The 25,587-nt window shown below is 41.0% G+C and overlaps 1 protein-coding gene across 5 annotated transcripts in view; it reads left to right on the forward strand.

Moving 5' to 3' along the window:
- Positions 1-25,587, forward strand: part of PIP5K1B (phosphatidylinositol-4-phosphate 5-kinase type 1 beta) — a gene marked incomplete at its 3' end in the record, with an annotated part of 90,121 nt that overhangs the window by 37,605 nt on the left and 26,929 nt on the right. For 4 of the 5 annotated variants that reach the window (XM_081881007.1, XM_081881005.1, XM_081881008.1 and 1 more), the window contains exons 5-13: positions 3,684-3,801; positions 4,395-4,547; positions 9,239-9,538; positions 16,709-16,920; positions 18,584-18,667; positions 18,770-18,818; positions 19,839-19,923; positions 23,465-23,620; positions 24,716-24,860. In XM_081881007.1, the coding sequence (XP_081737133.1) occupies positions 3,684-3,801; positions 4,395-4,547; positions 9,239-9,538; positions 16,709-16,920; positions 18,584-18,667; positions 18,770-18,818; positions 19,839-19,923; positions 23,465-23,620; positions 24,716-24,860 (1,302 nt within the window). The remainder of the gene's footprint in view (positions 1-3,683; positions 3,802-4,394; positions 4,548-9,238; positions 9,539-16,708; positions 16,921-18,583; positions 18,668-18,769; positions 18,819-19,838; positions 19,924-23,464; positions 23,621-24,715; positions 24,861-25,587) is intronic. The other variant, XM_081881009.1, reaches the window with a different exon arrangement.

The raw sequence follows: 25,587 nt of genomic DNA on the forward strand, positions 1-25,587 counted from the left end.
TAAACCCTAGATCTTTGTATGAGGCCCTTCTCTAGGTCCCGCCTCTTAGGGAGGCTCAGGGGGTTTTTGCCATGTGGGCTCTCCATCTGTGGAATGCACTTCTCAGTAGGTTCCAATGTGCCCCTTCGCTGACATATTTTCAACATCTGGTAAAGACTTCTCCCCCCCACCTTTTAATGTGCCTTCAAAGCTTCCCGTGGCTGATATGTGGGCTGTTGTTTTCTCTGTTTTGTTTATAAATGCATTTCTTTGTGTTTTTAAGAGTATTGTAAGACACTTGGAGATCTTTGGATAACAAGAGACTAACAAATCTGAGTGATAACAATAAGCAAACTATGAATTCCTTCATTTACTTTCAAAAGGAAATAATAATAATAATAATAATACGGTAATAATAATAATAATAATAATAATAATAATAATAATTTATTATTTATACGCCACCCATCTGGATGAAAAGTAGGTTCAAATGAAAATGGCATGAATGTATTTTGGATATACGCAGTACACTTGTTGACTGATAGTTACCATGGCACATAAATATGACTGAGTGCTTGCTTTGCATTAGGTTTTTGCCTTGAAGCTGCATTTGGGATATTATGCAAATAGTTCCTCATCTTCTTTGCAACCTTCCCTAGATAAAAGGATGTGGTTGCCTTGCTTGCCTTGCCATCCAGCAATAAAATGGTTGCAGTTTTTGAATTTTGAAATAAATGATGAGGACCAGTTATTTAGTTTTTGATAGCGCAACTATTAAAGAGTTCCCAAGTAGATGACAATTATTATCTGTGATAATAATTATTATTATCTGTGAGTTTCTCCTCTTCCTCCACCCCCCTCTAAATTTCATCCGTAATCACAAGGGTTTGGGAAGGGTTCCTTCATGATGGTGCTGCACTTCTGCAACTCTGCCCAAGCTGTGTGAGCTCACCCAGGATGAGAAACTGGTCTCACGCGTCTGCATTAGATTTGATTCTTCTAATATCTGAAGGGGGGCTGCATTTGTCCTGATTTGCTTTGTTCACTTAATTGTGATATTATAACTTGTAATAGTAGGCTATGTATAAAGGTAAAGGGACCTCTGACCGTTAGGTCCACTCACGGATGACTCTGGGGTTGCGGTGCTCATCTTGCTTTACTGGTTTTTAAAAGAGCACCATATTTCCAAGTTAGGAAATTGATTTTTTCCATTGACTCTGAAGAAGAATTTCACACCTGAAACATACAGGGCTCTTTCTCCACTCCTGCCCAGTTCACTGTTTTCTAGCACCATTTGGGAGTCTTTTTTCTCTCGCCACTCCTCACCTGTTGGCTACTACAGCATTTGATGCAGAATTGGGCAACCTCTATAAAAACACAGCATAGCTCCACCCCTATACTCAAAGACAAATGTGGGCTGCTTTAATGATGTATCATATTCATATCAAAAAGTTCCACAAAAAAGAAGTCTAGTTCTTTTGAGCATGAAAAAAATTACTTTGCAATTTCTTTTTCTTTTCTTTTGGTGGTGTTGTTACAAAAGTCGGTTGAGTCCAAGCCAGAACAAGAACTGAACAGCATTCTGTTAGTTTGAGGCACAGTTGCTTTCCTTTAACTATTTTCAGGACACATTCATGGAATTCAGATGTGCATGGATATCTCCATTCTACTGGGCTAGAAATCATACTCCTATAGTGGTACTCAGGCACTACCTTCTGCAGTGATTTAAAGATGTAGCCTTTGGCATGGCTAGGGTAAATCCACTGGGTTTCCTTCATTTACTCCTGAAGCAATACACGATCACAAAAATTAACACTTTTTTTTCAGATAAGAGCTTGAGTTATCGTGGAGGATATTTTTCAACAGTGATTAATGCTCCATTAGGAAAAAATATTGGCATGCTGTGTTAATGCCTTAAGCCCAGGGGTGGGGAGTCTACAGAGGCAGTTTTCCCAAGACTATGCCCCCCCTGGATGTCACAGGTGACATCAAGTGTGAGGCAGGTGAGGGGGGCCACCAGGTGGCGCGTTGGAAGATGGCCGACAATAACATCTCCCTGACCCATACAAGGTAATTAAGGGGCTGCTATGGGAAGTATGCAGCCTTCCCTCCCCCCCCCCAGGATATGGGGGGACCTGTCTTGCCAGCGGTGTTCACAATGCACCCCCTGATCCGAGAGATGGCAGTGCCGAACACTTGGCACGAGCCCTCGGTGAAGTCAGATCTTCCTGACGCCAATTCCAATTAGCGCGTGCTGGTTGCTTCAGCTCGGAATTATAATTGGAAACATACGATTGGAAATGAAGCTGAAGCACATACATCAAGTAAAGCTCGACAGATAAGGCTGCTGATTAATGGATCTCTGTTGCCGGGAGTGACGGATGGATAAGTAAATCTTCTGATGAATCGCCACTAGGAGACTGTATGTTTGGAACGAAGGGGGGGGTGGAGGAAAAAACTATTTTTTTCTTTGTACGATGTGATATTAATAACCCTTCACCCCAGAAAGAAATAAGATTGTCACGTTTTTATTAATCATAAGCAGGATTTTAAGAACTGTGTGGGGATGGATTACAACAGGAGAGAAGTCTGGTGAACGGTGAGAAAGAGGAAAATTTTTATGACGCAGTTAAAAAATGGCGTCTCGCCAAGACAGGCTTGCTGGAGAAAGAAGGACAGGGGGGAGGAGAATCAGGATCGTTCGAAAGAGAAGGAGTGTTGGAATGCAAATTTCACCTGACAGAGCCCCCTGATTTATTTGATTTATTTGGCTAGCCTGAGAAAAAATAAAGGACAGACCGAAGATTAACTTTGTTTATGGAAGCGTTGAACAGAGGCTGTCCCTGAGCGATATGAAGAGTACAAAACCCAGACAGAGACGCCAGTTTTCAGTCTGCTTGTGAGAATCATCAGAGATTGCAAAGAAAGGAATATATGATAACAACAAGATGAGAAAGAAAGTAATAAAGGACTATCCGGATCGAACTGGATAGAACTGTCTAATTAAAGCAGTAAAATAAGTGATGCCTGGAGTTATCCAGAATTTTGGACTCGTGCGGAGCTTGATGTATGGGTATCCTCAACAAAATTTAAAATTTGGCTGTATAATTTGGAACTAATGTGATTTGAATAATGTGATGTGATTGGCCTGTTAATAAAAATTATTAAAAAAAAAAAAGTGTGAGGCAGGTGAAGACATGGCTTCCAAGGAACAATTGGAGCTCCCCGTTGTTCATTTGCAAGTAGGGCCCACTAACCATGCAGATTAGCTGATCTACACTGACAGTGAGCCCCACTGGAATTGCTGCACTAACGGCTTTCCCATGGAGCTGGCTTTGTCTCTGTGTGGGCACAGTTTGAATTCAAACAACATCTGCTAACGGACTTCAAAGGAGCTTGCAATAACTGCCAGTCCCTAGTTACAGTGACCTGTGCTCCACCTGCCAACCTACAGTGGAGAAATGGCTTAGTCTCTTTTTAGAAGAGGAGAGAAGCATATTAAGCTAAAATTGTCTGAGAATGTATTGAAACTTCATATCCTGTTTAGGATATGACACCTGTTTAGTCATGTTGGCTTGCTCCTGCCTGCTTCAGCTCTGCACTGTGCTTTTGGGGCAGTTTTTTTTAAAAGGTTCATATTTATAGTAAGATTTCTGTTCTTAACGAATTTGTGTAATACCTTTAAATTTCTCTTTTCAATTCAGTGAAGGGAGCAATTTGACCCCTGCTCATCATTATCCTGACTTCAGATTTAAGACATATGCTCCTTTAGCCTTCCGCTACTTCAGAGAACTTTTTGGTATTAAACCTGATGACTACTTGGTAAGAATTTACATTCCCCCCCCTACAAAAATAGGAGTGGTATGGAATAGCTTTCTGTTTCTATAGAATGTGCTATGAAGAATTGTAGTTCTTGACCATGCATTTAATTCTTCAGCTTATAATTGGTTGCCCTAAAACCCGATGTGTTAATTGATAGCTCAGCAACTCCTTGAGTCATTATTTCTACTGGAATATTGTAATTGAAATTGAATACTCCTGTGGATTTTGCTGATTGAATTGTAGTTTAGAGACCTCCATCTGCTAATTGCCTTGTAATTGTCTAGCAAAGTATATAAATATTTGCTTCCATATGTTGTAACCTTGAACTAGAAAAGCACAGAGCTCCATAGTTAAAATCCCTCAAGATTTTTGCACTCTTGCACATACATTCAGTGTCAGAAAAAAACAGTCCGCAGCAGGCTTTTTATGTGTAGATCAGCTGTAGCAGATAAATAAGCTGTTATGCAGAGAAAGGATTTCCTGAAGCAAGGGGCAATGCATGTTGGACAGCTTGCCTTGCCATATTAAGATCCTGTGTAGCAATCTGTTCCATTACCCATAGTGGCATTAAATTTCTCTTTTTCCGTGTTCAGTATTCTATTTGCAGTGAACCTCTAATAGAACTATCCAATCCTGGTGCCAGTGGATCCTTGTTCTTTGTCACTAGTGATGACGAGTTCATAATCAAAACAGTTCAACACAAAGAAGCAGAGTTCCTTCAGAAGCTGTTGCCTGGCTACTACATGGTAAATAAATTCAAATTCCAGGCTCTTCCTGTTTAGTTTCTTTTTGGGAGGTTGTGTGATGGCTGTGTGTGAATTTTAACTTGCCTTTTTAATAGCTTACTTAACACTTTACCATAATCATGATAAATTTTAAATACTGCTTTCCCCCTTTGTATTTGTGCTCCTACAGTGGTGCCTCGCAAGACGAAATTAATCCGTTCCGTGAGGCTCTTCGTATAGCGGTTTTTTCGTCTTGCGAAGCAAGCCCATTGACAGCTTAGCGGATTAGCGCTATTAGCGGTTTAGCGGCTTTTAGCGGATCAGCTGATAAGCGGCTTATCAGCGGATCAGCTGATAAGCGGCTTAGGGCTTAGGAAAAGGGGGGGGAGGGAAAAAACCCCGCAGGAACTCGCAAGACATTTTCGTCTTGCGAAGCAAGCCCATAGGGAAATTCATTTGCGAAGCGCCTCCAAAACGGAAAACCCTTTTGTCTAGTGGGTTTTCCATCTTGCGAGGCGTTCGTCTTGCGGGGCACCACTGTATTTGCTACACGCATGAGAACTTCTTTAAAATTCTGAGTTAATAAATGAAGACTTTTAACCATAACTGTTGGTATGGCTTGCCATGATGCTGATAAATCAACTGTGCATTTGTGGTGTGGTACTTAACTAAACTTCTTCTTTGGCAATCACTTGTAGCCAAGTAAGATTGTCTTCCATAAACACTGTTTTAACAATGAGTCCGTAAGTGACTGTGGAGGCCAATTCTGGACCCACACGTCTTTCCACAGTGGGAACATTGGTTTCCGGGTGGGAGTTGATCACAGTGTGGATTTGCCAAGCGTGCCTTCCTCTTAGCATGTTTCTCCCTTGCGTTCTGAGTTTGAGTGTCTTCATAGTCCATAACACCTTTGGTAAAGGCTGTTCTCCAACTGGAGCACTCGCAGACCAGTGTTTCCCAGTTGTCGGTGTTTGTACTACATTTTTTTTAGATTTGCCTTGAGACAGTCTTTAAACCTCTTTTGTTGACCACCAGCTTTACACTTTCCCTTCTTAAGTTCGGATTAGAGTAGTTGCTTTGGAAGATGATAATCAGGCATCCGCACAACATGACCAGTCCAACGAAGTTGATGTTGAAGAATCATTGCTTCAACACTGGGGATCTTTGCTTCATCCAGTACACTGATATTAGTTCACCTGTCTTCCCAAGTGATGTGTAAGGTTTTTTGGAGACACCGTTGATGGAATCTTTCGAGGAGTTGAAGATGGCGTTTATAAGTAGTCCATGTTTCACAAGCATACCTTAAGGTTGGTAGTACAATAGCTTTGTAAACAAGCATTTTGGTTTCCTTGCAAATGTCCCGGTCTTCAAACGCTCTGCACTTCAATTGGGAGAAAGCTGCACTCGCAGAGCTCAGGCGATGCTGGATTTTGGCATCAGTGTTGACCCTTGTGGAAAGATAACTGCCTAGGTAGGAGAAGTGATCAACATTTTCCAACGTTACACCATTGAGTTGGATTTGTGGCACTGCAGAGGGGTTATTTTGTACTTGTTGGTGCAACACTTGGGTTTTTGGGATGTTGAGCAACAAGTCAAACTTTTCATAAGCTTCTGTGAAGATATTTAGGATGGTTTGGAGGTCATCCGCTGAGCATGCACACACTACATTGTCTACCAAACCAATAACCCTCCTATCACAAACATATTTAAAAGGACATGGAATGTTAATCAGCCCAAGGCACCTAAAGATATATAATGAAGGCATATGATACATTGAATTGTATATGCAGAAAGAGGAGGAGCATCAAGAAGAATGGAAGAAATTTAAGGAATATTTGGCAAAATATTATAATATAACATAAGTGGAATTACTTTCAAGTATTAAGTTTGGTTTAGGATTAAATTATGTTGAATTGTATAAGATTATGGATTAAGAATATTATGAAAAGAAAGGAAGTTAGTAATTTGAACAGGTTAATTTTACTAGAAAGTGGATATTGAAAAATTGCTAAAATGAGATTTGATGAAAATCAGTCAGGAAGGATTTGAGGAAGTCACTCAACAATGGAATGTAATCTGGATTTTTAACTGTAAGAAGTGTTGTATGTATGTTTGTTTTTATTTTTTGTATGTTTTGTTATTTGTTATTTTGTGTGGTATTAAATCTGGAAAATTAATTAAAAAAATTTGGGGGGGGAGTTGTTTGGATCTTGAAGGGATTGAGTGTTCATTTTGTGCCTTGGTTTCCTCCCTTGAAGCCTGCGTTGAGGTATAATCTTGATAGCCATCATGGAGTGTATTAGTCGGTGATCTGTCCAGCAGTCGTTGGCGCTCATCATAGCTCTGGTAAAGAGCACATCATGGTGATCTTTAGCATGGACAATAACATAGTCTAAAAGGTGCTAGTGGTTTGACCGAGGATGCCTCCATGAATTTTTAAATTTATTTTTCTGTCAAAAGAGTGTGTTGGTAATAACAAGGTTGTGTGCTGCACATATCTTCAAAAGTAAGATTCCATTCTGGTTGCTGTTGCCAATTCCTTCTTTCCCAAGGCCACAGATCGAAATCTTGTCCCAGGCCACAGATCGAAATCTTACCCAGGAGGATAATTGTATCTTCCTTAGGCATCTCTGATAGGCGTCTCTGATCCAGCTGAGAGTAAAATTTTTCTTTAATGTGTTCATCAGCATCCAGTGTTGGTGCATAAGCACTTATAATAGTAGCCTGTTAGTTTTTGGTGAGCTTTATTCAAAGGGTTGAGAGTCACTCATTAATGCCGGTATGGACTTCTGACAGGAGCTTCACAAGGTTGTTTTTGATAGCGAAGCCTACCCCATGTATTCAATGTTCTTGTTCAAATAGACCTTTCCAGAAGAATGTGTAGCCTCCTTTTTCTTCCTTCAGTTGTCCCTCGCCTGCTCTTTGAGTCTGTTGAAGCACTGCAATATTGATGTTAAAACTTCGCAGCTCTCTTGCAGTGATGGCAGTTCTGCGTTCAGGATGCCTGTTATCTGTGTTATCTGACAAAGTCCGTATATTCCATGTTCCAAAGTTCAATTGTCTTTTACGAACGCTAGGTGGTGACCCCACTGGGCGCGGTAATCCAGTCAGGGAAAAAGGGAGGCAGACTATGTTTCGGGCACCTTTTCTAGCCCCTCCCCCTTTTCAGGGTGAGCAGAGTGGATCCTAAAAAGGGCTGCTCGGTCCTGGATACAGCTGCTGAGGGGCTCAACTGCCTTGTTCCTTGAGTCAGAACGACTGAATCTGTATCCACCTCCCATGTGCCAGTTCATGACTAGGGGCTTCCAGATTTCACGATCCTGCCCCAGTTACAATTTGCCGGTCGCCATGGGACTTTTGGGGGTTTGGGTTGGGTTTTTGGAAGACGCCTGTGCGTGAATTTGTTTTATATGTGTAGATCAGTTCACGCTGATCAACACACAGTCTTTGCAGTAGGGCTCTGTTCCAATGGCATGAGTAGTCATGACGAACCGGTAGATCCTATCTGCTGCAGCCTTCACCCGCCTTCACAGCTGTTGTAACATACCGCTTGTCATCACCCGCCTGTTCTGCCATTGAGGACTTCTTGGATCATTCTTTGTCTTGCTCCTTCCCTTTGACCTTACTGCCTTGGGTGACCCTGCTGGGAGTACGAGATTCCCAACGGCTTCACTCACAAGGGTCATAGGAACATGCAAGCCCACTCACTACAACAAAGTGATGATCCAGCGAGTGAGACTTAGTAAACTATGCATTTGTATACTAGCAGAGTCACTGTTACCACCTCTTACATCTAGTCATTATTTCAGAACTTGTCTGTTTAGGCCTTCTGACTGTCCAAAATTTGAGTAATAGGCTCTACTTTTGCCAAAAAAGAAAGTGTGGGGAGAATATCTGCTCACCTGCGACTCCATTGCCGAATGGCCCGACCATGGTGGGTTCAGGGAAGTTGCCATCTTCCGATGTGGTCGGGGGAAGGGATAGCTGGCACTGCCCCCCTCCAGCCACAAGAGGCCCTCAGGTAAGGATGTTCAGTGCCCACTCAGCCAATCGGAAGCTGGATCTTGGGGCTGCGAGCAGCCCACCCCTAGCTTTTTTAAGGGGGTGGCCAGATGTTGGCTGATCGTCGTGGGAAAAGGTGGGGAGAATGTGTTCCACATGGATTTAACCAGAGTTGAGAGATCAGAAGTGGGCCACATTATCCCATGCATCTTCTCTACTGTTCACCAGAATTTCCTCCCTGGCTGCCTTAAATGCAGTTAAGCATAACATATTCAGTGACATTAACCTCTATTATTAATTAGGTTTCCCTTTAAATTAGAATTTCAAAATAGCTGGAAACTCCTTGCTAAGGGCTAGTGTTCTGGTTAACGTCAGTTTATGTGGTTAATGTTCACTACGATTAATGTCAGTACCTATGTAACAGATAACCATAGTTAAGGCAGATGGGGGAATTTCAAATCAAAGCATGGAATAATTTAGATTGCTTGTCACCACTGGTCCTCAGTGTAGAGAGCCTTCCAATTTAAGAGCTTAACTTTTTTTTTAGTTTAGTTTAAAATAAAACACTTCAAGCATTATTTCATTAAAAGTATATGTCTGGTTTGTTTAGGATAGACTTGACTTCCTAGTCTATATTAAGGTGCATGCAGAAATCTTATTTTAAATGTGCTTCTGATGTTCATTGGTGCTTCTTCATTTTGTTTTTTAAGAATCTCAACCAGAATCCAAGGACACTCCTACCAAAATTTTATGGACTGTATTGTGTTCAGTCGGGAGGTATTAATATCAGGATAATTGTGATGAACAATGTTCTGCCTCGATCACTGAAAATGCATTTCAACTATGACTTGAAAGGCTCCACGTACAAAAGGAGGGCATCCAGGAAAGAGCGAGAGAAGTCCAACCCCACCTTTAAAGACTTGGATTTTCTTCAAGACATGCATGAAGGATTATATTTTGATTCGGAGACTTATAGTGCACTCATGAAAACGCTACAGAGGGATTGTCGAGTAAGTAAGAACTTTTGATACCAATAGCTGTTGTCAGACTGTGACTCCACTGTTTACACAGTGCGGGGTGAACGGGCTCTTGTCCATAAAAGAGTTCTTGTCCACAATAACTGCATTTCATCGTGAAGCTGCCAGCAGACTCCCTTGTTTGTGTTAACAAAATATAGTTTTGGCTTGAAGGGTATAAAAGGGAACCGTTGAAAGGAAGTAGGTGGAAAGATGAAACAAGAGGTAGTAAATGTGATATTCTTTGTATGATTTTGGTGTCTCATGGTTGTGTTCTTGATTGCTGTCTTTTCCTTTCTAACCACACCTAACTGTGTTTCCTTTCGTTGATCTTTCCTTCTTTTTTCCAGTCTGTTAGGAACTCTCCAGGTTCCCTGGAGAGCCCTTTGTTTTTATTCTTTGCCTTTACCCTTTAGGTTCTCTTAGGCTGCAGTCCTATATACACTTATTCAGGGGTATCTCAATAGGACCTATTTCTGAGAAAACATGCATAGGATGGCACTTTATTCAGTCTTTCATTATGAATCATCGTTCTGCAGTCTTGCGTGCATTTCCCATACATGATTTCAACTAGACATGCTGGGCTGCAGCTCCATTCCAGCCTTTTTCTTCTGCCTGCAGCTCTCTCTGCTCCTCCCTTCTGCCTTCCTTTCTCTCTGCCTGCCCTCCTCCCTTCTGTTGGCCAGCTCACAGGTGGAGGAGGGAGGCAAGGCACTGGAGGTGCAAGGGAGGCCCCCCCACAGCCCTTCTGCTATGCTCAACCCTTGAACAAACCCTCCACATATGATGGGATTTGACTGTACATTGATGGTGGTCAGAGACACTTTACTAACTTATATTCTTATTTGGTTAATCTTTCATCTTTTCATCTTGCTATTATCTCTGTGTGGTTTCTTTTCTTTTAAGGCCAAGTCTTTCAGAGATGGGATTTCTAATCCCCTCACCCTCTTTCTTTCTTTTCTTTCTAAAGATCTTGGTTTTGTGTTTGGATTCTTATGTCATTCTCAACCCCCCGGATTTAGTATTTTCTTTCTCTGACAGCTTCCCATACCTTGTTCATTATCTTCTTTCCCCCCAATTGACTTGTTGTAATGTCCTTTTAGTTGGTCTTCTCTATCCCACCTTATGGCTCTTGTTTTTGTTTTGCATTTTGCCACCTACTTAACTTTTTCGGCTCAGATGCACACAATGTTTCTCTGCTCTTGGTTTTTCTTTGCTCTCCTACCTTGCCCATTTTGCATAAAAGGTTCTGTTAACTTGCCTTTTTGTATGTATTCATGGTCTAGCTCCTGCTGATTTCTCATCTTGGCTTTCTACATGTTTTTTCCCTTATTTTTTGCCTACATTATATGCTTTTTGTCTTATTGCTGCTTATTTGTGAAAAGTATTACTGAGTTGATTATCTACCTCTTCTTAAAACATCTTTCAGGAAGCCTATGTTTAATGGTTGTTGCTGCCTTCTTATGTTTTGTTCTGTTTTCAACTTCCTTTCTAAAGAAAGCATGTAAGCCTTTTGGGCTGTGTCTATTTTTTATGTGTTTTGTACATCTTGTAGCTCTTAAGCCATTTCAGAAATTGCTATTACTATATGATGTGATGCATCAGCAGTATCAAACTGCAATACCAAACCCAGAGTAACATGGTTACGTTTAATGTTTTTGGAGTAGAACTGCTAATCCAGACTTGAGGTACAGTCACTGAAAGTTAAACCTTGTAGTAACTTGTTTTTTTTTTTATTAAAAGTTTATTTTATTAACAACTTTCTATGGAGCCCTTCAGCGTCAGTTTCCAAGGGAGTATACAACCTATGATAAAACAAAAAATATATACAATAAAAACTATAGAGGGTTGCATTGCATTATGTCCTTGATGCTGATGACAGGAAAAGAGAAAGCTGCCTTATGCTGGAACAGTTTGGGGATATAATTTCTATTGGCATGCATACAGTTAGACAAGTAGTATTTGGGCAGATTTCACCTCAGCAGTGGTACACTCATTTTAGCAGGCTCTATGAGTTGTGTATTTTTAGGATGTAGGTTTTATATATGATTCTAGATAGCAATGTGATTTTATGCAGAATTTTATACTGTTGCTTCGTGTGCTGTACCTATTTCTCTTACATGCAAATGGCCAATGGCCCAAGCAGTAACCAACAACTTATTACTATAGAATAGGCTACACTGGCCCACTTCTCCCAGGGGTTCAACCTGGGGCTTCGTGCATTCAAAGCTGTAGCCCTACCACTGAGCCATGGCCCTTCCTTAGCCTGGCGAAGGTTTCTGTCAGTAAAACAGGGAGGGAGGCAGGCGACTTTTGCGGATTTTTCTCTCCTGGACCCTCCACGGCATCCCTTCCCCACTCTGTGAGAGGATCCCTCTCACCTGCTGGAGCATATTGGGGGGGGGGGCGTTGCACATGAGACTGCAGCTGGGTGTGCAAAGCGACAGAAGAAGCCTCCCTCCCCACGTCACTGATGCAAACCTCACTGGATCAGTTAGAGAGTTGGCATTGGATACCGCATTTGAAAGCAGCATAAAACAAGGTGCAAAAGGTTTTGGGTTTTTTAAAGCCTGGGAGATTAAAAGGTCTTTGCCTGTCACCAAAATTATGACAGTAGAGATGTCTGCCGAGCCTCCCTGTGCAGAGGGCAGGGAGGTTGCCCTGTCTCCTAGGATGCTGCTAGGGAACAAAATAAGGGAAAGACTCTTAGGCAGGTGTGGCCAACATGGGGCCCCCCAGAGGTTGTTGGACACCCCTGTCAGTTCCAGCCAGCATGGCCAGCGGTCAGGTCAGAGGAGAGTCGGAGTCCAGCAACATCTGGGGAGACCACGTTGGCAGCTTGTTTTGTAGGGGTCATAAAAGGAGTAAATCAGAGAATAAAAAGTGCATTGAATGAAAATGTTCTGATGTGAAAACAACAAAAACAACATACTAATAATTTATTATTTGTACCCAGCCCATCTGACTGGGTTGCCCCAGCCACTCTGCGCAGCTGCCAGCATATATAAAAACATAGTAAAACATTAAGCCTTAAGAAGCTTCCCTATACAAGGCTGCCTTTAGATGTCTCCTGGTTGAAATGGGGTTATAAAACAAAAAGGGCATTCCTCATGGGCAGATTGCCATGTTCATTGGCGCAGCGCAACCCGATGTCAAGTCGTGTTAGTGAACATGAAGCCATCTTTTGTTTGGATTTGGAGTGTGAATTTGGAGATGATCTAATAATCAGCTGCATGCTCATGAGACATTCTTCCTAACAAAAGGCACTGTTCCTCATCTTTGGTCTCCAGAAATGAATATTCCATGAAATCAAGCTATTAGTGACCATGCAGAATATCTACTCTGGACATCCACATGCTCCTTCTACCCTTAGAGTGTCAAGAGGTTTATTGTAGCCTCAAACTATGAGGCTGTAAAAATGTACCACAGTGACAAAGTTCCCACTTGTAAGGTCCTGAACCAATGCTCTTCAAACTTGGGTCGTTTGATGTTGCTGATCTGCAACTCCCACTGTCCCTGACATATTGGCTGAGTTGGCTGGAGAAGCTGGGAGTTATAGTCTAACAATGTTTAGTGACCCAAGGAATAATATTAGGTCCTAGTTACCCAGTGTGGTACCTCTCCTTGTACCATTCTGCCTGGTGTGTTGATATATGCTGGTGATGCCCTGCTTGTTAGACCATTTTCAAATTAGGTTTGTACCTTTACAGCTCATGAAAGGGTCTCATCAGTGGCAGCTCCTCCGCTGTGAAATGTCCTCCTTCTTGAAAGCTGGCTGGTGCCAAGAATGGTTAGTCTTTGACACCAGCTAAAAACTTGCCTCTTTAGCCATCATCAGGCCGCTGATTTTTGAGTAGAGGTTACGCGGATTAATTTTATATTGCTTTAATATTTTTATTGGAATTGTTTAGTTGTATTTTATGTCTGATGTATGCTGCCCTGGGGTCAATTGTTTGATGAAGGGTAGGTTGAAAATGAAATACATAAGAAAATATAGTACCCCAATTACTCAAACTGGGTATGAACAGCACCAAATTCATTCATAAATTCATAATGTCTTATAGCCTGGTATTGAAAGTGTCTTCAAAACTGTGTCAAACCTATTTGCTAACAAGGGCTTCTCCTGCACTGTAACAGTATTATATTAACCATTTGTTTGCCTGTGTTTTTGCAAAATGCTTTTTTCCCCTTTGAAAAGACAGTGATACCCATGAAAACTTTGGGCTTCCAACCTAGTCTGCCTGTAAATCTACCCCTGCAACTAAAAAGGCGGTCAGATTATTAAAGTGAAGCAGCTGCTTCTACATTTCCATAGAAAAGGTTCTGTGAAAAGGCTACTGGTTCTGGGCTTGCTTCTGAATGGCTTCACAATGGTTGCCAATATTTACCTTTTGCAATGGAATTTGAAGTCATCACAGGAAGGTTTGGGACAGGCACGGCATCTTGTTCTCTTCCTGCTGGCAATCATTTGCAAAAGCCAGGACAGACCCTGTAAACAACAGAGACAATTTTCTGAATATTTAATATTTTGATGCTTTCCTATTGGGATTTTAACAATAGCAGAGTTAGGATGTTGGAGTCTTTTTGCTTTAGTAGATTTTAAAAGTAGACAAACTTCTAAGGCCTCAGGGAGGAGGGGTGTCGTAATGCAAATAATTATCTGGAAAAGGTTCTATGTAGTCTTGATTCCATGATAAAAATGTTTGCATCCTTTTAATAAAAGGATAAGTGGAAGAATGAATATGGGAGTAGGCAGTAAGAGGGAGATACTGAGAGAGGAGTGAAGAAGCAGGGAGAAAAAAGAGGGATGTCATGCCAGGTTAATAATATTTAACTGTAAAACTTTTGTATGTGACGGTTGCCTGTTCTGAATGTAACATTCCTTAATTAAATCTAGGTTTATATTTAATGATCTGTGTTCTGGTCTGGGTGGTTTAGAAGGAAGATAATCTCACACGCCACACACACACACACACACACACCCCCGGTGTGATGGAGGCCTGAGAGTATATACAAAGAGAGGATACAGATATCGTGATGCTCTCTGCAGATGCAGAGGTGGGGGCCGGAAGTACCTGAGGCGGGACTGAGGCGGGACTGAGGGGCTGACCTTAAGAACAGTCTGGGGACATATTGCAAGCGACCCCAGAAACATGGCAAGCCTTATTTTAAGTTACACGTTTTATGGTGAAATGCTTTCATTTATTATCATTGTGCATTGAATGCTCTGTGTTTTATGCCTTTGTGTGTTTACATGTGAGGTTCAAGAATCCTTTATGCTTGAAAACTGTTTTGGTAAAAATGAAGTGCCAGTAGTCATATCTTGATAAAAGTGCCACGAGTGACAGCACAAAAGAACTAGCATAGGCAGCAGCAAAAATGGGTGGCACGATTCCTGACCGGTGAGAAGTGTCACACACAAAAAGCACTGAACCTGTGGTTAGCACAATAAAGGCTTTCAATCATAATCCTTCTAAGCTTTGAGATGCAACTGACTGTGTGCTCAGGGATCAAGAGGAAAAATTGCATACTTTGCTGAAGTTTAAGTGTCTGCTTTTCTAGTTTTTCTGGTGTGGTATAAATATCAACTATGCAGTAGTAGCCTCATTTTTTATTGGGCGCTTGGTTGCTGCAGTATAAATTCTCTGATGGTAAGAGAATGTTTAGTTTCTACAGAAGAAGAAAAAACTAATCATCTGTCAATAAGAAAAAGTTCACAGTTCTCACTGAAAATAGGACTTTTGTTAATGGGACCATGTGGGAAGGTGGTACTGTAGTGTGATAGTAACAGTCTGCAGAAGCAGCTATATCTTGATAAAACACACAAACACAAAATATTGCAGGAAATTTCATTCATCTTAAAGATTTTACATACCTGACATGGATTTGTAGTAAATAAAATACAAATGCAAATATTAAAATGCAAATATTCATGCATTGTAGGGGGTTGTTACTAGATGACCTGGGGGTCCCTTCCAACTCTACAGTTCTGTGATTTGAGCTGAGTTTTATTTCAGTGTTGCAATTAACTTATAGAAAGGAATCAATAGCTCTTCCTTTAATTTTTCAATAACTTTCAGAGTTGTTGACTTTCTTCTGTTTGTCAATAAAAATTAATCAACGATGCAGCATTATTATTGACACGTTATTGTTTCCCTGGAGTCAGACTGACACTGCAGGAAAAGAAAAGCAATGGAGGAGCATTGCCACATTTTTCTATCACACACACAGATTTGTCTTTACTATTCTTTGTGCAAACTGGTGCCCTCTCCTTTCCTAAAGCCTGTAATTACCCAGTTAAAAGTGCAGAAATATTACCAGGTTACCTGTAATATTTTTCTGTTAATAACATAGTTTTATTACTGTTTATAATTTTAATGTTTTACTGGATACCAACAGCTGTTCTCTTTGTACCAGTTGCAAGTATTGTCCCATACAAAGCATATACTGATGCTGATATACTGAAATACTCAATTTGTTCAAAGTGGTGTAGATTATACTAATCACTAACCTTGGGATAAAGGACCTTGAATGTTCCCTCCCTCATGCTATTCCCACAGAATGAACACTGAACCACATATCTAAACCACAATGATGGCAAGTAAACCTTGCATGTGAAAATAACTTTAGTTTGTTGGTTATCAAATAAAGCTTATATGTTGCCTTCAGGGGTTTTTCCCCAGCTCATTTCCAGCACCTCTCAGTTGGGCACCATTGTCATTATAAGAGAACAAGGGAGGTGTTCGTGGTGAATTTCGCACCTCTTTTTCTAGAAAAATAGCACTGGTTTCCATATTTAGACAATAATAAATAAGAATAATCTCTTAATAACTTTGCATATTCATTTCTCATATTGACTGTTTCTTAATGCAGATTTATGAAATGCGTAACAGAAATGCAGTGGCCTTTGAATTTTGTACTACAAAAAGTCTATTACTAGGTTCTAGTCTCTTGGTTATTTTGTTTATCTCTTCTCTGTTTTGTAAAATTCACATCATTCTGTAGCTGGTAGAGTACTGTATTTTTCTTGGATTTGATATCTGATGCCAGATGGTTTGTTGCATATCCTTAGAACGTTTTTTTTGTTTTTGTTTTACCTCTGTGAATTCAGCCTTTTGGTTTTGTCAACATAACCAATTTCAACCTAAACATCTTTATTACTAGGTACTGGAAAGCTTTAAAATAATGGATTATAGCTTGCTGCTGGGAATCCATATATTGGACTCTGCTGCAAAAGAGAGAGAGGGTGAAACTTCTCAAAACACATCGGATTCTAAACGCCCAGGAGGACAGAGAGTTCTCTATTCTACAGCGATGGAATCAATACAGGGGCCCGGAAAATCTGGGGACTGTGTCATAACAGAGAGTACCAACACGTAAGTCCCTAAAAATCTGTTCTCTTTTTATTTTATTTTTAATAAAGTTTTTTTATTAAAGATTTTCCTTATTTACAAAAGCACATGCATTGTCTCTTTTTTCAGGTTATGTTTTCTACAGATCAGTTACATTTGTTGTGAGACATTGGTGTTATGTGCAGAATAGGGTTAGGAAGAAGAGAGGGGGTGGGATGGTAAAGCCTATGTTCTTTTGCTTAGTGTATGTGTGGGGGTTTTGTGTCAGCTTCACTTGAGTAGGTTCTCTTTCTATTTGCTTGTTATGTTTCATTGGTGGTGAGAGAGGTTGGGGTGGCCTAGGGGTTGGAGGGTTGCATTTGCTTGGCTGCAGTTGGATTTCTTTGTGCATGTGTGAGGGGGGTGTTGGTGGGTTAAGTTATCCATATGCTGTTGGTGGGTTTGTGGTGTTGTCTTGTTGGGCTGTGTATGTGATAAATGGGAGCCGTACCGGAGTGAAGGCATTCTCTTCTATTTCTCCCTGTGTCACTTTCAGTCTGTTGGTTAGATTTCCTAGAAAGGCTGTTTCCCCTAAAAATCTGTTCTTAAAACAAAAAAGAGTTAATGGCTATTTCTGCATCATTCCCTCATGTTCCAAATATTACATCTACAATGGGCTTTCAATTTGTGAATGATGGAAGGATAGATTAGAATCAAATATCTTTTGGAAAACCCAATGTCCTCCTGCAGACCAGAAAATCCCCCAAAAAAGAGATTGGTTTATCAGTTGTGTGCCCAAGAAAAGCAGAAACCCAGGAACAACCTTAAATCTCTGGTATTATTTATACTATTTGGGCACATACCAAAGGGAAATAAAGAAAAAGGTTAATCATGTAAGATTACAAGTAATGTTGTAACAGAAATGTAAGTGTGTGAAGAGGGAGAAAAAGTGGCTTCAGAAATTGCAACTACTGAATTTCTCCAAAAAAAGATTTACAGATCAGCTGAGGCAGTCAGCCCCCTGACACTTTTTCAAATGTCTGGTGACCTGGAGCAAGGTGTGCTCCCATTGCCCACCTGCTGTTGGTTGAGGTGAGCATGCCTCACTGAAGTAAAGGAACCATGGGGAACTCACTTGAAGTGAGAACTCACTGCTCCTTTGGAAGCCATGCCAGTTCTGGCCCTCTAGCTGACATGGTGTAGGTTGTTAGGTGTGGGACAGGAGGTGAGCCTGGCTTGCTAGGAACAGGCCGGCCGGCCCAGTGGGGAGCCCTGATGGCCAAAGTTGGCCTGCACTCCTGCTATAGAGGCATAATAGAAAACCTTTGCCTGCGGCAGCCATGACATCAACATCCCTTATGTCCTTCCCTGATAGTATCACTGTGTGGTGCTATTCACACTCATTGTTTGCACCAATTTGTGTGTAAAATGAATGAAGCTGTGCTCCAATTGTTGTTAGTTCTTAACCTGTACATCATGCTGTAGATTATACTGGAAAATTGAAGCCAAAGTACACTTGTTAAAATGAAACTAAAAAGGATAGTCTGCTTTGAACATCCATTTTGTTCACCAAACCATATTGTCCTTTGCATGTGCTGTCTTAATCGAAACACTATGGGTTCTTTTGTTTTTCATTGCTAGTATGTTTCAGTTTTAACTTTTCAAAGAAGATCTAATGTATAATGTCTCACTCTGTTGCTTCTCTTAGAATGGGTGGCATTCCGGCTAAAAGCCACAAAGGAGAAAAGCTTCTGCTATTTATGGGCATTATTGATATCCTGCAGTCTTACAGGTAACATAGAATAACATTATTTGGATACAGATATATCTGCTGGATTTAAATTGGTTGTAAGATGGAATATATGTCATTAAGTGCTTGTGTGTGTGTTATTAGGTTAATAAAGAAGCTGGAGCATTCCTGGAAAGCACTTGTTTATGATGGGGTAAGTCATGCTTTGTATTGTTTGAATGTTTGGTTTTTGTGTTAATTACTTCTCTCTTACTATTGACAATTGCATACTGTGTGTGACATGAGGATATTTATGCTGTTGAAGTTCACTGCCATTGATGCATTTGCTTATTTATAAGTGACAAATGCCGATCGACAAATATCCAAAAGTTTATAGTCTGCCTAGTGGTAGTTGGGTAAACAACAGATGGAAGGAGAGGGAGAGGCAAGGGCCAAAGGGAAAGCAACTGCAAATATTGTTTTCACTGGGGATGAAGACAAAACTGGTATTTGCAAAGGCTAGAGTGCAAAAACTTTTCTTAAATTATCAGACAAGACATAAGTGGCAAAGACATTCAGCACAACAGCTAGCATCCTAACCCCCTGATAGCGTTGGTAATTAATCTAGCCTCCCTTTGCATGTTTTAAAGACTTCATCAGACTGGCATCCATATAAGGCTTGTTATTTGTTCAGGCAACTGTATCTGGAACATCTGTCTTCATCATGAATCAGTTAGGGAATTGATAAACACCTTAGTAAGCCTTCAAACAACATCTCAATATTTAAACAGAGGGAGTCAGTCTTTAACTTCCCCTGAAGAAGTTGGGGAGCCTCTGTAAATATTATTATGAAATTAAATGGGCTGAAGTTGAACAGTACATGTTGGCAATGATACCTTGACAGTGAGTGACGAACACTGGATTTTTTTAGCTACATGATCTATTGAAGATTTCACAATTCTGTTAAAAATGTCTTCCACCATAAACAGTGGATGACCTCCAAGTTCACAGAAGTAGACTTGCTCTCCTTGCTGTGCAGCCCCTCCCCCAAATCTGCTGTGGCCCCCAAAGCAGATTTTGGAGGCATTCAGGGAGAGGTGGAATCTGTTCCACTGATGATGTCCATTCTGCTGAATGATGAATATTGTTGAATTTCTCCATTGTAGTCTTTTTTAAAAAATGTTTTCTCTCTGATTGTCCTAATATTAAATACCTTTAATTTTTTGTCTTGTAGGACACAGTTTCAGTACACAGGCCAAGTTTTTATGCTGATAGGTTTTTAAAGTTTATGAGTTCCAGGGTATTCAAAAAGAATCAGGGTAAGTGCCATGTCACCAGTCGTGAAGTTAGAGCCACTCTTCAGTTGTTGCTTTTGTTAGTTGCATTTATTCATTGCTTTCTACAAAAAAGTCTCAATGTGACATACTTCTCCTATGGAGACACCTTGAAAATAGCTTTTGAATGGTGACTTAGCTGGTAAGATGGCTGGCACTGTTGGTGGATGTGTCACATGATGAAGAATAGGAAGGGGAGCCCCATGTTAAATGTTGCTGGGAGACACAGGGTGCAAGACAGCTGTTGCCATCATGGTATGCCATCTGCTTTCCCGAAGAATTTGGCTGCTATCGAAAACAGACTGCAGGACTAGATGGAGTCCAGGGGCTGCTTTGCATGACAGACTGTGGCTTTTTACTGCTGTGCTATGCTAAGGTTAAACCAAGGGTTCCGTTAGTGTTCTATCTGAACTGGGACTTGTGGTCAAGCTCACAAACCACAAGCTGTAACTAAGACCAGCTGCAGCTTGTGGTTAGTGAGGAGAGAGCCTAACTACAAGTCCCAGTTTACACAACATGCTAAGCTCACAGTATGGCACGAAAAAGATTTTTGAGGAGCAAAATGGCTGAGAACTGCTCTCCAGGAGTCGGCGTGGTCTTCACAAGTTATAGTTTGACAAACCGTTTAATGCAAACCAGGTCTTTGTGTGATCCAGCAAGAATCTTCCCAAGTTATATGTTACATTTTTCATGCTTTAAGTTCTCTCAGAAAAATTGTTTTAGAAGTATCTATGATTCTGTGATTCTGTCTGAAGGTGGGCTGTCCACAAAACTTTGTAATGGTGTTTCTGCCTGTGACTCTTAAGTCATACCTAATGCTGGCACAACTGTTGATAATGTTCTGGCTTATTTTCAAACATAGCAAGGTACAGTGGTGCCTTGTTTTTCAAACAGCTTAGTTCATAAACAACTTGGAATTCAAAGGCTGCAAACCTGGAAGTAAGTGTCCTGAAGAGTGAGAGAGAGCTGCTTTGGGGGGGGGGGGGAGAGAAAGGACTGGCTTGGGGGTGGAGAGAGAGTTGCGTGCCTGCCCACCCTGCACCCACCCATGCACCATCAGGGGAAGCAGCCAACGCCCACCCTGGACCCATCCCTGCCCCCTCGGGGGAAGCAGCCTACTTGAAGTTGGACATGCCTGATCTACAATACTGTTCTATTTATTTTATACTACAGTACATTGATTATTGCTTTCATTTTATGGATCAGTGGTCTTGTTAGATAGTAAAATTCATGTTAAATTGCTGTTTTAGTGGTTGTTTTTAAAAGTTTAGAATGGATTAATCCGTTTTGCATTACTTTCTATGGGAAAGCATATCTTGGTTTTCGAGCGCTTTGGTTTTGGAACGGACTTCTGGAACGGATTAAGTTTGAGAACCAGAGTACCACTGTAGTCGGGATGCTTATAACTTCTTCTTCTTCTTCTTCTTCTTCTTCTTCTTCTTCTTCTTCTTCTTCTTCTTCTTCTTCTCTCTCTCTCTCTCTCTCTCTCTCTCTCTCCCTCCCACCAACCTAGCAGTTCAAAAGCAGACCAGTGCAAGTAGATAAATAGGTACCACTTCGGTGGGAAGGTAAACAGCATTTCCTTGTGCTCTGGCTTCTGTCGTGGTGTTCCATTGCGCCAGAAGCTGTTTAGTCCTGCTGGCCACATGACCCAGAAAGCTGTCTGTGGACAAACGCCGGCTTCCTTGACCTGAAGCAAGATGAGTGCTGCACCCTATAGTTGCCTTTGACTGGACTTAACCGTCCAGGGGTCCTTTACCTTTACCTATAACCTATTGGAAGTTATCTGAACTTTTGTAACATGGAATGTGTCATTCAAGTATTTTGTGAGTACCTATGCACACATTTTTTAAAAAAATTTAAATAATTCAGCTGGAATACTTCCACTGGCCTTGTTATTAGCAGTGCTTTCTAAGGCCCATTTGACTTCACTCTCCAGGATGTCTGGCTCAAGGTCAGCAACCACGCTACCTGGGGTGTACGAGCCATCCATATCTTTCTGGTATAGTTCCTCTGTGTATTCTTGCCACCTCTTCTTAATGTTGCGAGCCTCTTTCTATAGTTCTTCAGGCACTCTTTCCACCAAATCTAAATCCTATAACCTATAATCTAAATTCTCTATAACCAGGCCTTTGGCTGATTGAACATTCCATGGCCTTTCAAATGTTGGGGGACGGTGGCGGTTATTGGTTTGTTTTTTATTTGTTTTGTGTTCTCATTTTGTATTTTTATGTTGTGAACTGCCCTGTGAACTTAAGGGAAAGGGCAGTATACAAATTTAATAAGTAATAACAATGGTCATAGACATGCAGAGGTCTCATGATTACTCTGGTGCACTGCCTGCCACATGTGTGCCAGAGGATATAGTGGGCAGGGGGAGGGACAGGATTCCACTGCATGTAGGCCATGGGCAGCAGCAGCACACAACCTTGTCCTGGTTGCAATTTAAATTTAAAGCCATCTGCACCTGGTTAAGGCTTTAAAAATGTCAAGGATATCGGTATTTATTTTTAACATAAAATAAGCAGATTATACGTTATTTCACTAAAATGTTCTTGAAGTTCTTTACAATAATTTCAGATATGCAGGGGAGGAATCTATATTTTAGGTTTGTTTTCAATTATATTTTTAGCCAAACAGACATTTCCCTTGCAATTTTATTTGCAAGAGGATTTAGGTTTATATAAACATAAAATCTTACATTGTAAAATATATTCCAGTGAAAAATAGGCAGATGCCATTTTTTGGGATGAAGAGATTACATGGTAAAAGTATGCCTGATACTTGGCTTATTACTAGCTCCCTGCCGTGAAAAAGTTCAAGTTTTATTACTGCAATGCTGAATGTAAATATGTCTCAGATTTATACTGGCCCATATTATAGACTCTTCTAAAGACATTATTACAGTGTACTTAGAATAATGGAAATTGATTGGGCAATCTGATCAAACCTTTTTTTTAACAGTCAGCAGCATTCAAGTGAGATAGAATCATAGAATCATAGAATCATAGAATCATAGAGTTGGAAGAGACCACAAGGGCCATCGAGTCCAACCCCCTGCCAAGCAGGAAACACCATCAGAGCACTCCTGACATATGGTTGTCAAGCCTCTGCTTAAAGACCTCCAAAGAAGGAGACTCCACCACACTCCTTGGCAGCAAATTCCACTGTCGAACAGCTCTTACTGTCAGGAAGTTCTTCCTAATGTTTAGGTGGAATCTTTTTTCTTGTAGTTTGGAACCATTGCTCCGTGTCCGCTTCTCTGGAGCAGCAGAAAACAACCTTTCTCCCTCCTCTATGTGACATCCTTTTATATATTTGAACATGGCTATCATATCACCCCTTAACCTCCTCTTCTCCAGGCTAAACATGCCCAGCTCCCTTAGCCGTTCTTCATAAGATGAACAAGAAAGGATTGTGAAAGTGTTTGTGTAACAGTGAAAAGTCCTTCTTAAAAGTTCATTGCTTAGTTTATCTGTATTTAATTAATCTGCCTTGTTTTTATCCTCTCTCTTTTTGAATGCAGCTTTAAAGTCCTCTCCCTCCAAGAAACGATGCAATTCCATTGCTGCTTTAAAAGCTACATCACAAGAATTTGTTTCTGTGGTTAGCCAAGATTGGAAAGATGAAAATCATGACTTGCTTACTGAGGGGCAGAGCTATTGTAGCCTTGATGAAGAAGGTAATGCTTCAAATGAGCTACACTGCTCTTAATAAACAGAAATATTTTCAAGATTTTTGGCACTTCTACTTAAAAAATAAGTGAAAAAAGTGGGAGATTTAAAACCAGTGAAGAAGCTTAAAGCAATGATTAAAAAACAATGCTTAGAGAATTCTAGATTGTCTGGGCAAAGCTTGAAATCCTTTAAATCAGGAGTTGTTGGTCTCCAGCTGCCATCAGCTGCCATCAGCATTGCCAGGATTCAGGAATGAAGGGAGTTGTGGTCCAGCAGCATCTATAAAGCCACCTCTGCTGCAATTAAGATGGTAACCACCCTGGAACACACCTTCATCTTGGGAATTGCTTTTGGTCCATGGCTTATGCTGCTTATCTCAATTCTAATTGTCAAGACATAGGACAGAGCCACAGCATACATTGAAAGCACCCCCAACACACATCTAGAGAACTTGCCTCTCCCCAAAGAATCATGGGAACTATAGTCTTCCCCTCAGAGAGCTACAATTCCAAGTTCCCTTAACAAACTAAGTTCCTGGGATTGTTTTGGGGAAGCCTGGGGTTTAAATGTGTTGTGAATGTGCTTTAGATATACAATGTGGATCTCCTCATACAAGCCTTGGCAGATGACTGATCCACAGCCACTGGGCACTGAACATCTCTGCCACAATTTCTGGGCCCATATCAGCATGAGGCAAAATCAACCTTTGTTTTCCTTCTCCCATTAGTTTTCTCTTCATAAACCATGGTTAATAAGCTATGGTGCACTTCTTTCTCTCTCCCCCCACCCAGCCCCCCCAAAATAAAAAAACTAAAGTCATGCTTTGGTGTGAAGAACCTATAGCTGAGAACATCCTGGCTTGTTAGCTGACATTGAGCTAGAGCTCCTCAGTTTGGACATAATTCTTAATGCAAGCCAGGATATTCAAGCCCAAAGCCATATGCACTGGAGGTGAGATATCAAGAAAGAGCACATAGTCCCAAGGCTTGTGCATGCCTTCACATGTTGTCACTATAGGTGAGCAGGTAAGATTTTCCATGAAAATGTATTCGTTTCATATTTGCAAGAATGATTTACAGACTTTTTTTCCCTCTGCACAGTATTAGCCTCCCGACATCAGCCAGATTTAGTGCCAAGCACACCTTCCCTTTTTGAAGCAGCATCTTTAGCAACCACAATTTCTTCTTCTTCTTTGTACGTAGATGACAATTATCAGCATGATGGAACTCGGTTTTATTCTAACAGGTAATTAAAATTTGTATATATGCTAGAGATGGGTGGACTCTTTCCCCAAACCCAAGTGTTCTGATTTGTACTTAATTCAGGGGGAAACAGATCAGTTACAGATCTGATCTCTGTCTTATTACAAGCGAGAGCCTTCTGAGCCTGCAGCATCCCAGCCAGTGCAGATTGATTTCTCCCCATTCAGTTGTTTTAGCGGACTTGCCAGGGATTGTAAGGTGGAGGTGGGGGAGCATGTGCTGCACTACAGTTCCTTTCATCTCTGACCATTCAGATGATTATGTTTCAGTTTAATAAGCCCAGCACATGAGAGGACTGCAGGCATGACCAAAATATGCATTGTGGCTTATGAAACCTAAATAGGATGGTACAAACTCACCCATAGATTCATCAGTGCAACCCTATAATTTAATTAGAATTAAACCCCCCTGAGTCCCCACTAAGTGTGTCTAAGGGCTTATTCACACTTACCTGTTATGTTTTTGAGTAAAGTTTTTAATTATTATTTCATGTGTGTGTGTATATATATATATATATATATGCTTTCGTAGATTTTCACGGGTACAGGGATGCAGGTTTTGGTGTCCTCGGGTGTCTTCCCGTGTAAAAGTTGGGGTGTCTAGGCGACGTTTCGACGAGGTCGCACCAGCCTGAAGATGACGAGTGAGACCTCGTCGAAACGTCGCCTAGACACCCCAACTTTTACACGGGAAGACACCCGAGGACACCA

This window comes from Podarcis erhardii (assembly GCF_964252035.2).
Source record: "Podarcis erhardii genome assembly, chromosome: 11".
Lineage (NCBI taxonomy): Eukaryota > Metazoa > Chordata > Lepidosauria > Squamata > Lacertidae > Podarcis > Podarcis erhardii.